We start from the raw sequence: 14005 nt of genomic DNA on the forward strand, positions 1-14005 counted from the left end.
AATTAATCAGAGGCTTTGCGATTAATTAATCTAGATTAATCGCATTTTAATCGCATATCATTATTTTACCCGAGAACAGTGAGAAAGCAATTTTTTCAAATGGATTTTGGTATACTAGTGAATCAATGAACAGTGAATACATAAGTTTAAGCAATAAAACATTGTTTTTGTAGTAATAGGGGTAATAATTCCTTATTGAATAATTGCACACAACTGTGCTGTAATCCACGCTACCATCGGATAGCCTTTTAAATCCTATTTCCAATCCACAGGGACAAGCAAAGTGATATTAGCGGCTTCCCCCAGTCTGGTGAACTGTCTGCGGTGTCTGGTGGTGTTATTGTCTGAAGAGGACACGGACACTTGGTGCGCAGGTCCGTCTGAAAACTGTCCAGTGACAACGTTCCGCGGTGAAAAAAATAGTGCGATTAAAATGCGTTAATTTTTTTAATGCATTAATTTTTCTGTAGTTAATTAATCGTAATTAATCGCAATTAGTCCCAGCCCTAGTCCTTTAATTCACATATTTCTTACGTCATCATTGAGAGCTAGTTATACATATACTATATATATGCTGGGACCAGATTACATACATTACATGACCATATTTCTTACGTCATCATTGAGAGCTAGTCATACATATACTATATGTAATTTGTAAGTTGATTAGCGGTATACTGTGGTTACTTTGCGCCAAAAACCGTCCCAGCCAACCCGCCACTTTTGATGCGTATGCAAATAAAACAGCAAATTGTGCCTGATTTGCTGGGACCAGATTACATACATGACCATATTTCTTACGTCATCATTGAGAGCTAGTCATACATATACTATATATATGTAATTTGTAAGTTGATTAGCGGTATACTGTGGTTACTTTGCGCCAAAAACCGTCCCAGCCAACCCGCCACTTTTGATGCGTATGCAAATAAAACAGCAAATTGTGCCTGATTTGCTGGGACCAGATTACATACATGACCATATTTCTTACGTCATCATTGAGAGCTAGTCATACATATACTATATATATGTAATTTGTAAGTTGATTAGCGGTATACTGTGGTTACTTTGCGCCAAAAACCGTCCCAGCCAACCCGCCACTTTTGATGCGTATGCAAATAAAACAGCAAATTGTGCCTGATTTGCTGGGACCAGATTACATACATGACCATATTTCTTACGTCATCATTGAGAGCTAGTCATACATATACTATATATATGTAATTTGTAAGTTGATTTATTTTACAAATTACATATATATAGTATATGTATGATTAGCTCTCAATGATGACGTAAGAAATATGGTCATGTATGTAATCTGGTCCCAGCAAATCAGGCACAATTTGCTGTTTTATTTGCATACGCATCAAAAGTGGCGGGTTGGCTGGGACGGTGCATACGGACCGGGTGAAACTATTACTTGCGCGCTCTGCTTGCGCAAGTAACGAGAACTGCATTCTGGCGAGTGCCTACTTGCTTGTTGCACACAAGTAGGCCATGGCCTACTAGTGCGCAAGCAGAGCGTGCAAGTACTGTATATGTCGATCAGTGTCGGGTGGATTAAAGGAAATGCCTCTACGTATATGTAATTTGTAAATTGATTAGCGGTATACTGTGGTTCATTTGCGTATGTATCGTAGCTAGACGTCAGGGTATAACTGGTATAACTATAGCTCTCAATGATGACGTAATAAAGATGTGGATTAAATGGTGGTGACGTAATGACGATATCTTTTAATGTCGGGAGGATTAAAGGTAATGCCCCTATGTATACATGTATGTAATCTGACACCCCTGCCATATCAAGCACAAGTAGTCATTACGTCATACGCTGGCACGGCGCATAGTGCATACGCATCAAACACCGCCCTGGACGAAAACTATTACTTGCGCGCTCTGCCTGCGCAAGTAACAATAGACCAATGTGGAACTTATAGTAACATTTAGATTATGAGAGGCGCCCAAAATAATTAGCGTTTGAGGTTAATGCTTTGACATTTTAAAACGGCTTTCAATGTCCTTTAAATTTCAAAGGCACTTACAAAATAGTGTCATATCATTGTACTTCCTTTCCCCCCAATTTTGTTCATATCATCTCAGCCCTTTATAGTCTCATCAGAACTCTGTGCCATTTGTAATGGTTGGTAACTTGGTATGATTGAGGCATTTATAACAGTGATTGTTTCTTGGTAGTTGGGGTATTAAAGCCGCTATGCATGTGGACCTAACAGTCCTACAGCATGTACTACATACTGTAGGTGTGAGCAGGCCCGGCGCCACGGTGGGGCAAAGGGGGCGTTTGCCCCCCTAAATCAACCTCTTTGCCCCTTTAGATCAAATAGTTACAGACAAAACAATGGTACATTTCCAGGCATTCAAGCCAACGAAATCGTGCGCCTCTGCCCTCTATAGATATGCAAATGTGTGGCGCATTGTCTTCATGTCCAATACCTGCCCCCCATTGCCCCCTCTGTCATTTCATCCTGGCGCCGGGCCTGGGTGTGAGGTCCACAAACTCCACATCAGCGTGATCCGAACAAAGTGTCATAGTGTTGGGGACCTTGTCAGAGTACCTGTGGTACCTGTCTGTCTGTGTCCCTTTCATGCTCATATGGAGATCCCCGCTGTCGTCAGTGTATTCCCATATATGGAGCTGACTAATCTGTCTGCGGCTGATGCCATGAGGTTAGACAACACACTCCAAATGTGGGCGTATAGCTGCACCGAGAGCTCCTTATATGGGTATGGCCTAGTCAGAGTGACATCAGAGGTCCGCCCGTCTGCTGGCCCGCCCACAGATTAGCCAATTTTAATGTAGGATATATATATATATATTTATTTTTGTAAAATATTTTTAGATGAGCGAGAGATGGTGCTGGCTCTTTATGGACTGCCAGTCATTTAACTTCTAATCATTGTAATTGCTTTCTTTCTTATTAAAATTATAATCTATAAAACTAAGTAATGGACTGATGGCAGGTGGCTAAATGTTCATTTAGTGATTCACCGGGAAAATAAATAACGGGGGACATGCCTCAGACAGCCACATGAGAAATCATTTCTCAATAATCTGCCACGCATCACAGCGGGAGACACCAGCGCCGACAGCCCAGATGAAATATACGCTTGTGCTCTTTGTTTTTATATGGGAGAGAGACCTGGCTCAGATGAAAATGATAGTGTTTCATATCGATGCATTCTGGACATGAGACGCAAACGCACACAGACAGAGGTTAAAAGCGACAATGTTTCATCCAGAGACAAAACAAAACATGGGCATGTGATGCTCTTTTATGCTCTGTGTGTGTGTGTGTGTGTCACAGTGCGTGTGTGCGTGCTAAGTTAACTAAATTGGCAATAGAAGTGCCTTTCATTATCACAGGAGGAACACATTCTGTGTCTTTACAGATTTGTTTTAGCTGCTTTAAATTTGCCATGACAAGGAACTCGTCATCGGTCACCACTGTGCTATGTGACACTGGTACGTTCCTGATGAATGATATGTCCCATCATACCCAGAGTCATTGAACTGGGACACATTGCGTCTCAAAAATGTGCAATCTGACACACTTTTAGACAGCATGCATGCATGGGTGTCACCAAATTTGGTTTTAATTTACTGTTTAACTACGTTGTCCTGTCTCTCTGCTATGGCTCTGATGGGGCCTTTTCTTTTCTTTTTTTTTGGTGGAGAGGACGCAGGCGGCACCACCGTCGATGTTCTCCCAGAGTGTAGGGGAGGGGGGGGGGGGGGGGGGCTGTGGGGTGGGAAGCGGGGGGAGAGGGTGTAGAGCCAGAGATTTATGGCCTAGGGGGAGATTGATTAGTGCCGTCACTAGCCCTGATGTACGGTTGGCACTCTCTCCCTCCCAGCCCATCAGCATTTGCTCACACACACACACACACACACACACACACACACACGCACACACACACACACACACACACACACAGTGGCACCCGGTACAACGCACACAGCTACACATATACCTCACGGTCCCTCAGGCCCTTCGTGACAGTCCCCCAAAGCTGTCGCATGTAAAGTTGCAGCAGACAGACTGCTGTTTTCTCAACATTACCATTTTTTTTGCTGTCCATAGATAACGCCATCAATCACCAAACATACACGCTACCCGGTGTGTGTGTGTGTGTGTGTGTGTGTGTGTGTGTGTGTGTGTGTGTGTGTGTGTGTGTGTGTGTGTGTGTGTGTGTGTGTGTGCGCGTGCGTGTGTGTGGGTTTGTGCGTGCGTGTGTGCGTGCGTCGTGAGGGCGTGCGTCTTGAGGGCAATCTCATGGATTGCAGATGAGGCTGAACGGATGTGTGGATATGCTGTTTGACACTGCAGAGTTAGCTGGTTGGCCTGAGCCCCCTGGACAAGTGTGAACTGTGCAGGTGTGTGTTTATCATTCAGCACACAGAGCTGTGAGGCTGGCAGCTGTGGGTCTACTTCCCCAATTAAGTTGTGGGTGAGGATTGCGGCTCTACCCAGCCCATAGCACAGCCCCTGACTGCTTACGGGACAGACGTCGCTGTGCCTTCTCGTAATCTCGCTTAATGCACTCACATTCTCTCTCTTTTCTCCTGTAGGTTGGCCGCAGCGCTCCCTTTGCCTGTAGTACTGTGCCCACGCGCCATGTTGGCCTGTCTGCAGAGGAGGCAAAACCCTCCACCCCAGCATCCGGTGTGCACCAGCAAGACCCTGGAGCCGCCGCAAACCCTCGGAAGAAAATGTGAGTTCCCCCCCCCCTCTGAGTGGAGGACGGGTGATGATGGGTGAAGTTGAGGGTTTCTCACCTTGTCTAAAAGTAGTGGAGGAAACAGAGAGGCCACTGTTTTTCTGTTGCATTTAAGCTTGACAGTCATACTGAACAATGGCAACGGACAACCAACCTTGACTGTGAAGTATGTAGACAGGAAAATGGACTTTCAATTCACTGTTGCTGTTATACACAGTAAAATCTGGAGTCTGCAGTTAACCCTGTTAAACCATTTTATACGCTTTCAGAATTAAATGAACACTCTGGATTTGAATGTGCATTCTCTCCTTGCAACTCAGAGGAATTCTAAACAGTTTAATTCGCTCTGCACTTAGACCTCGGATTGCCATCTTGTTTGGCTACTCATTGTGGAGCGGAGGGGGGGATTGGGAGGAGAGGGGCTGTTTAGTTGTGCTGATTGTGCAGTCGTGGCAACAGGGCTGAACAGACACTGTTTAACGTGCCTTGCTGGCCCTGGGTGACCCTGAGGGTCTGTAAACATTTACAGTGTCTGGCCCCGGCCGCGCCGGCCGCCTGTAAAGCATGACAGCTGCTCTGTTTGCCTCCCAGAGCACCTCCCCTCGGTCCAAGCACAAAACGGTGTAAGGGACGAGGTTGATGGAAACTATGCTATGGAATCGGTGAAAACTGGCTCCTCTGACCAGCAGCCTTGGGATTAAAATGAAGCAGCAATTAGGCAGTCAGGAATCTGTAAATTGAATTTCTCTCTAATTTGAGGCCATGGGATTAGCTGTTAACAGAGAGGGTCTGTTTTCAGACACGAGAGAGCAAGATTGAGAGAGAGAGAGAGAGAGAGAGAGAGAGAGAGGTCTGTTCTCCTTATAGAATGCTCCAGGAGTCCTTTGTTTACATGGCAGGCCTGCTAGCTACCTCAAGCCGATTAAAAGGGGATGGTGATGAAGAGCAGGAGAGCACTAACCTAGCAGTTTCTACCTCAGCTTAGAGAGGCTTAGCAGGAATAGCAGGCTGTGTTCCTCTGCATCACTGGGACACTGGATCAGTTCTCTACCTGACATAGTGGGTCTATAAGGGGAGGAACTGAAGCTCTGCCTGTGGTCTTGCTTCTAAGCAACTCACTGGCCAATTAGCTACTCCTCAATTCCCATAGGCTCCTACTATCAGGGGTGGAGGCAAAGGTTTACAGGATAATGTTACCGGCTGCACTTACGGTACAGTAGTTTATCCGTTCTTTTAGATTGTTTTTGTGTATGTGTTGCTAGTGTGTTTGTGGAGGTGTAGGCTATATGTGTGTTTGTGTGCTCGTTAGCAACTGTCTGTTGCCGTGAGAGCGGGGATTCGGGGAAGGAAAGGATGGAAGGAAGGAAGTATGATATGGAGAGGCAGACGGATAAACAGAGCTCAGAGTGCATTTGGAAGGGGCAGCTCTACAGTGGAGTGGGGTTCAGCCAGGTTCACTAATGAGGTTTCAGGGAGAGTGAAAGGGAGCACGGTGAGGAACTGTGTGAAATGGAATTAGAGATGGCAAAGATGGAGAGAGCCAGAGAGAGAAATAGAGGGAGTCCTCAATGGTCGTCTTAATCGATTCCCTCCTTCCAATTTCTACAGGATTAGCCCACTTCCTCTCAGGGCACATTTATTGAGGAGCAGCCAGAGGGAGTCAGAGCTTGAATCAATAGAGAAAAAGAACAGTCTCTCCTTGGCCTCCCCCTTCAGTGACCCCCCTGACTCTCTCTCTCCCTTCCTCCCTCTATCTCACTGACACTCTCTCCCCATGTCTTTCTCACCACCTGTTAAACCCTTTGATTGAAAGATTACCACAGCGCCTAACCTGAGGTTCATAATGAGTGTGTTGGAGCATAATGGCCTCCTTTCTGTCCCCATGGAGGTGAAAGTGTAGGATTTCATCTTTGTGTGCAGCCTTTGGCCTCAATGAGGCGATTGTTCAGCCAGGCCCAGAAGGGGTGCGGAAAGGCAGATGTTGGCTTTGGCCGGTGGAAGAGTGGGCATGCTCATCTCACCATGCTGAGCAGGTCCCTGTGATTGATCAGTCGTGGCCCAGTTTGCGAGACAAGACAGGAGGGGGTTGTGGGTAAGGTGACCCGGGCTCTCAAAGGGAGTCTGAAAACCAGAATACGCCGCACAAGGAGAGAGCGAGAGAGAGAGGGAGAAAGCATGTGGAGGAGATTACGAGGTAGTGCCGAAGAGGTGAGCTGTGTCATTTGCATCTGCTGTCCTTTGCACAAAAGTGGAGGTGTGTGTGTGTGTGTGTGGGGGGGGGGGGGGGGGGGGGAGCTGGGGCAGGGTAGCTGGGATGAGAGTGTGAGGAGGGGGGCATGAGGGTATTAGAAAAAGCCCCTGCATGCAGATGCCGACAGGCTGCACAGTTCATTGATGCGACTCCCATTAAAAATCCCTCATACCCTCAATAAAAAAGGACTTAACTGGCTCTACCATCAGCTGGAAGCGTTCAGATCGGCTCGCCAGACAATCAATTTCCCCCGAGCGCACAGAGCTTAGCGGGAGAAACGAGAGGCGGAGAGCGGGATGTTTCCATTATCACAGCCCCTCGCTCTGTCTGGCTAGGCTGGAGGTGGGGGTGGGGGAGCAAGGGGGGGGGGGGGGGGGGGGGGGGGAGTAGGGAAGAGAAATGAGTGGAGAGGCAGGGAGATGAGGAAAGACAGACAAGTAGAGAAGAGAGAGAGAGGAGCTGGCTTTTCAAAAAGCCATTGACCGCCTGCCCTTAAAAATATCATATTGGATTAGCCTCACATGGGCGGCCTTTTCATATATTTTTTTCTCTGGCCATGGAATTAAAAAGGAGTGCAGAGCATTACTTGAATTATAAATCATAGCCACTTGCTTTCAGTGTGTCCAAATTCTCCACATACAGTATGTGGCTCCACTCTCCAGTGCCAGCCCCTGTCATTTTTAATTAAATCCCCCCTTATGGGTGACATTTGTAGCATGCCCCCCTCCTTCGCACTCCCCGCCACATCTCCCTACCGCTGCCCTAGATGGAGACATGAAAGGCGGAGATGGCAGTAGAGCCAAGGCCTCTCATTGTGCAGGGCACAACGTCCAGTCAGATGAGAGACACAAACCCTGCAGTAGTGGGATGGACGCCACTGACCATGGCCACCCATCAGCCACTCCTAGCCACCCTCACGACCCCTCTCTCCCCCTCAATTGCCTCCGCCAGGATTGGACTCAAGTTCCAGGGAGCAGGTCAGGAGTGAATGTAACGTCCCTGCTGCTCTAGAGCAGGGGTTCAACTGAACGGCTGGAAATTAAGATTTTATTACAGTTAGGCTACAGATTTTAGTAATATTACAGCTTACTTGTTTTAATGAGTTGGTTTGGCCTGGTTTTGGAACAGGTGGATTCAATCTTGGTTTGATTGGGACAAACACAGCAACACCATATGCTCTGTATGTGCTCTTCTCGCATTCATATACTTAAATCAAAAGTAGTAGGCTAAAAATCACACCCGAGTGAAGTGAGGGGCACTCTTATCATCTTTTTACTTTTACCCTGACATACATACCCAACTGACTCGATCGCATTGCACCGATCACAGTACCTTTTACTCACCCAAGATATCATCAATAGCCAATAAGGCATCATTATTTTTGAGGGGCGCTAGCCCCTCTTTAGTTCAATGTTTGTTTTGTAAGCGCATTGATAAAGAAGAGATAATGTGTAATTTACGTCATATTGTCTCTTTATTGTTAATGGTGTTTAATGTTTGTGTTTGCACCGTTTGTTTTACATCACCATTACATCACCTAATCAACATATATTAGCGCCCCTCACTTCACACGGATGTGATCTTTACCTGACAATACAACGACTCAAACTTAATACATACAGGTATGTTTTACGTGTAACCTCTATTAATCTAACTCTAATAATATTAAAGTCTACCTCATGTTGCTATGATTAGGTGATGAGGTAATGATGATGTAAAACAAACATAAAATTATCTTTATATGTTAATGTTTGTGTTAGGGACTAAAGGGTTTTTAAAACGAACATTGAACTATAGTAAAAACAAACCTGTATATAGGAAAATATGAAGTGAGGGGCGCTCTCATCATTATACATCATCATACATCATCTCATGAACAATTGAATTCATGTAATTGGTTGGTTAAATTTGCGTCATATTTGCAGACATTACACTGTATTTGGCGGACCTAATTTCTCCTTTCATTGTCAATGGACAAGAATCACACCCGTGTGAAGTGAGGGACGCTCTTATCCTCGTACATCATCCATTCATTGTCAATGGAAATGTTGTGTAGGACACAAATGGCAGATTTGCTCGTCTACATATGACATCAATTATCCATTCATTGTCATCATCATTGTCTTTGTGTGGTGCCCACCACACACCGGCTGTGTCCCCCGCGCGTTGGCGCGCGGTCACGCCTCGCCTGCCGCGCCGATGCACCGCTGTTCTATTTTCCAGGCGTTGCCGCGCGGCCTCCACCCGGCTATCCGTGGGCGTGGAATATGGAATAGTCAACAAAACTCCCCAGCCGCGTGGTAGCGCGCCGCGTCCTGTTGGTGTTGCCGCGCGCGGCAATACTGTGCCGCGGCGGTACACGCGGCGGTCGCAGACGGTGTGTGTCGGGCTTAAGACACACACACACACACACAGGTTGAGAACCCCTGCTCTAGACACCGGGGAGGTGTGGCAATAGAGAGTAACACTGACATGGCTGGACAGAGGGGCAGCAGCCCCCACTGCGTAGAGAGTATATCACTCCCTCCCAGGCCTAGACAGCAATTATTGTGCCACATGTCAACTGGAGAAAAACAGGTCCAGAAGCCCTCTGCTGACTGGGAATTTGCAGTATTTTACAGTATATTCCCCAATTATACACTAGACTTTAATTTGTTATTTTTATTTGTCACTCCACAATTATTTAAATTAGTTTCAAGCGGAATTGATGCTGCAGGGATGCTAAGGCTAATGCCATAATGTTCCTTATCCTGTCACAGGTCATAGTCGTTAGCCATGCACGTCACTACCACTCCTGCATCTTCTCCCTGATTGGATCAGACTTCTGGTCCTACCTGTGTTTTCCTATCATTCCTCAGTCTAACCCAAGACCTGTTGGCAAACACGAACAAGCACATGGACGCACACATACAAGAAAGTGCGTGCGGCACTGCACATTTTAACAGTTTAACTTAAAAAAGAAATTAAATAAATAAATAATAATAATAACACCAGAGTTAACCCCCAGATAGTGTCACAGCTGGCTCTGTGCCACTATCCAGCAGGCCTGGAGTGCCAATCAGACAGGTGTAGATGAGAAGGGAGAAGGCCCGAGAGAGACTCTATATCCTAGGTTCACGCCACGTCAGGCCAAGTTCTGCCCCTCTGCCAGCCTGATCGACAGAGACAACCTGGCCATGTCACACACAGCCCCAGGACATGACACGAGGTTCACCTGGGGATTGGAGCTTTCCTAATAGCCCTGTGACTCAGCAGAGTTGTTGCTAGAGCCATTAGTTTGCTCTCTGAGCCACTCCTCCATAGCCATGGAGACTGAGGATCTTTGGGGGGGGGGGGGGGGTGGGGAGTGGGGGAGGGGGGGCTTCAGGTAATGACCTCCAGCCTACTGCTCCTTTACCGCTGTGAGACTTAACAATAGAATTAGCCTTCCGTATCAAATTGCAGTGGAGCTGTCTCCTGTAGAATATTTAAATGTGGTCACAAGTGGCAGCAGAAATAACAGCTTTTACCCTGATTGCGGAAGAGAGGGATAAAGTGGAACTGTGTGGGCAGAGAGAGAGAGAGAGAGAGAGAGAGAGAGAGAGAGAGAGAGAGAGATCCACAGAGGAGTTGCATGCACTTGACCTTTTTCCACTGATTGAACTTCCTCATTTCAAGCTCCCATTTGGAATTCCAAAGAGTGCCCATGGAGGCTGTCATTATTCCACAGTGTGTAATAGGGAAATAGAGGTCACAAAGTGTTTTTTTTTCTTCTTTTTTTTCTCCTTTTTCTTTTAATGGTTGAAAATGATTGACAGCTGTTCAGGCCTATAGCACTTCATGACCTAGACCCCTGCTCATGCATTCTCTTTGTCACAGTTACCATATAGGTTTAGGTCAGCCTTCTCGCTTCACACTTTGACACGCTGAAAAATGATTAGCCAGAGTTTGCTGTTTAAAGGTGGTTTCATAGAGGCAGAATCAGCCTTTACCTTGTGCTGCTACATTCACAGCCTATTCTGTCATGCCAGTGTCACAGTGCTGGCACACAGAGGATCATATCCGGCTGGTGGCGTCCCACAGTGCTATGCCTTCCCTCTGCCCTCTGCCGTCTGCTTTGAATGTGGGGGGTGGAGAGTTCTTATTGCCTCGGGAGCGGAGCACTAGGAAGAGGGGCCTTGCGTTAGTTTTTGTCTCAGTGGGACTTGGGTTGAAATACAGGTTCCAGGTTCCAAAGCCTCCAAGCTGGCATTTGGGCATCCCAGGTGCAGGGCAACAGTACCCGCTCTCGCTGCCTGCCAGAGAGCAGGAGGGTGGGGGGTGGTAGGGAGTGTCCATGGCCCCTGCTGTCCCTCAGGAAATGACACACTGCTTGTGCCATCTCAGAGCGGAGCCCACCGCAGGCTCACAGTGAGGGGCATTCAGGAGGTGTCACACCATCCTGGCAGGATTGTTAACAGCACTGCATAGAGTGGTCTCTTTATTACGGATTAAAAAAAAACACACTCTTGTGAAGTGAGCGGCGCCCACTGAGGCTGCTGCATGACGTCACTGCTGAAAGCAAACATTAAAAGTCCATAGATGGGGTGAGGTTGCCAGGTTGGTGGAAAAGGGCCTTTCTGTGTGGAGTTTGCATGTTCTCCCCGTGTCCCCTCACATGTCCCCTCACATGTCCCCCCCCCCCCCCCTCCTTCCATGTGCTACGTCCTACCGGGGAGACTCCCCCCTGTCAGGTGATAAGAAGTGGCCTCCTCACTCCTCATGCATTGAAGGAAGCATGAGCTCAGTTTGGGGCTCTCCCCAGGTTGGCAGAGGGAGAGTAGCACCCAGGATTACAGCTTAGGCAATTGGCACCGGGTGTAAAATGGGTTCCATTGTCAATGGGAATTGAATCTTTGTGTAGGACAATATAAGCCGATTTGCTTGTCTACATATGACGTAAATTCTCCATTCATTGTCAATGGCATTTAAAAGTCCATAGACTTGGCTGCCACATGACGTAACTTCCGAAAACATAATTCAATGAAAGTCAGTCTCCTCTAATAGATTGCAATTTGGACTGGAAAGGCATATGCATATGATGAGAGCAAATTGGCCAAGGCACAATGCTAAATATCAGCACCTTTAACTTCAATTAGTGTAGTTGTCTCATCTGACAAGGTCCATCTTTACTGGATAAAAGGGGTGTTTATGTATAGGCACAGTATGAGGCTTGAACGCATTGTTTGCCATCTTAGGTTTCAGAATTGTGTCAAACGTGTGACATTGCTATTGTGTTTCTTTTGCTGACCCAGTCTGTCAGTTCTTGCTCAGTGAACACCGAGGCAAATTACACTGCACCTCTGAGCCTTCAAACTGACTTTTGAAGTTGAAAATACAATACAGGTTGATGTGATTCAGCCCAGGACCTACAAGTGTAAATCAATATGGACAGAATGGGCATGCATGTGCATTCTGTTCCCCAGTCTCACTGAGTCTCATTGAGTCATTCTTTTTATGCAGTGCTTCTCAACATTTTTAGAGGTCTGGACCACTAGCATATTTCGAACAATCCTCAAGGACCACCCCACCTCAAACAACAATATATTCTTATATAAAGAGTCATAACACAAAAAATCCTACTGTATGACATTTTCTTTATTGATATATGTATATTTTTGAGTGGTGCAGCCACTCCATTGTCCAGCAATGTGTGTCTCTGGCTGCGTCCCTGGCTGGCTGGGTCCGTCCGAGCATGGAAATAGCATTTTTTCACCACCAAGTGTCACTGTTGCGCAGCAACACGCATGCACGCACGCATGCACACACATGCACGCACGTGCGCACGCACACACACACACACACACACACACACACACACACACACACACACACAGTACAGCAGCACTCAGTTCAGGCGGGTCTGATTTTTAAAATATATTTACCTAAGGTGCAATATATATTGTTTACATGTTAAACCATTTTCCCATGGACAGCCTCAGTCGGTCAATCTTTTGTAAATTTTTAGAAAATTGGCCTATATGCTTCATGTTTTACAATCAGTCTTTTGGGGGTTACTCTCCTCTCCTCTTTTCTTGTTGGCACGTGTAGTGCAGCGGAGAAGCTTGTTGTCTGCGCAGCGTTAAATATTAATTGGGAATCAGTGGAGGACTTGTCTCCTAAATGATAGAACAGAAGGGCCCAGGCTTGCCTCAGGCAGCCTGCAGGCATCTTTCCTCTTCCATTTACCTGCAGGCCTGCGCACCAGCGCTTCCTCCAGTCTGACAGGCCTGCCCATGCGCCCCGGGTCCCTCCTCCCTCCCTCTCTCTTCCCTTCTGCTGTTCTCAGTGCTCTGGTTCCTCTCTTATCTCTGTATGCTCTTAGGATCTCTACCTCTCAGGTCCTCTACCCCCTTTACTTACGTACGTGCGTACGTACGTATGTACGTGTGTGTGTGTGCGTGTGCGTTGTGACTGTGTGGTGTGCCTTAGTGTCTGTACGAATGTGTTTGCCGGCGGCAATCGCCTCCGCATGTAGACTTGTGAGGAAGTAGCCCAGCAGTGTGTGACACAGTCTCTTAAGACATGACCATGACCGGGAGAATCCCAGCATAAATATCTCAGGTCAGGATTTCTGCTTGTTTTATTTTTGTTGCCGTGTGTTTTTTTTCTCGGCTTCATGTGTCCCACGTCTCCCTCGTGTCCTCTCCCATTTGACTCTCTGCTTCCTCTTCCTGGAGTCTCTTGCAGGGCTGCTGGCCCCCAGAGTGAGTCTCTCTCTGCAGCCTCTCCTGTTTGTTCCTCTCTATCAGCCCTGTCATTGCAGAGGTGTGTTGAGACAGAACAACTGGCAGAATGGGGCTTGTTGGTGCAGCAGTGCGCTCTGACCTGCGGACGGCCCCTCTGGACGTGGCCAGGGTTAATTAGGCTCCAAAGGCTTTTGTTTTGGAAATGAAACCAAATGAAACCAGTCTGTGTTGTGTTTTGGGCTCTCTGTCATTTTGCACTGGAGCAGAGCTCCTTAGAAAGGCCTGTGTGAGGGCATAGTCCATAGTGTGT

At 47.0% G+C, this 14005-nt stretch overlaps 1 protein-coding gene across 1 annotated transcript in view; it reads left to right on the forward strand.

Moving 5' to 3' along the window:
* Positions 1–14005, forward strand: part of fam222aa (family with sequence similarity 222 member Aa) — a 53174-nt gene that overhangs the window by 24333 nt on the left and 14836 nt on the right. The window contains exon 2 of the mRNA XM_083783959.1: positions 4589–4731. Coding sequence (XP_083640085.1) covers positions 4635–4731 — 97 coding nt within the window. The 5' untranslated portion in view covers positions 4589–4634. The remainder of the gene's footprint in view (positions 1–4588; positions 4732–14005) is intronic.

This window comes from Protomyctophum parallelum (assembly GCF_964188405.1).
Source record: "Protomyctophum parallelum genome assembly, chromosome: 15".
NCBI classification, from domain to species: Eukaryota; Metazoa; Chordata; class Actinopteri; order Myctophiformes; family Myctophidae; genus Protomyctophum; species Protomyctophum parallelum.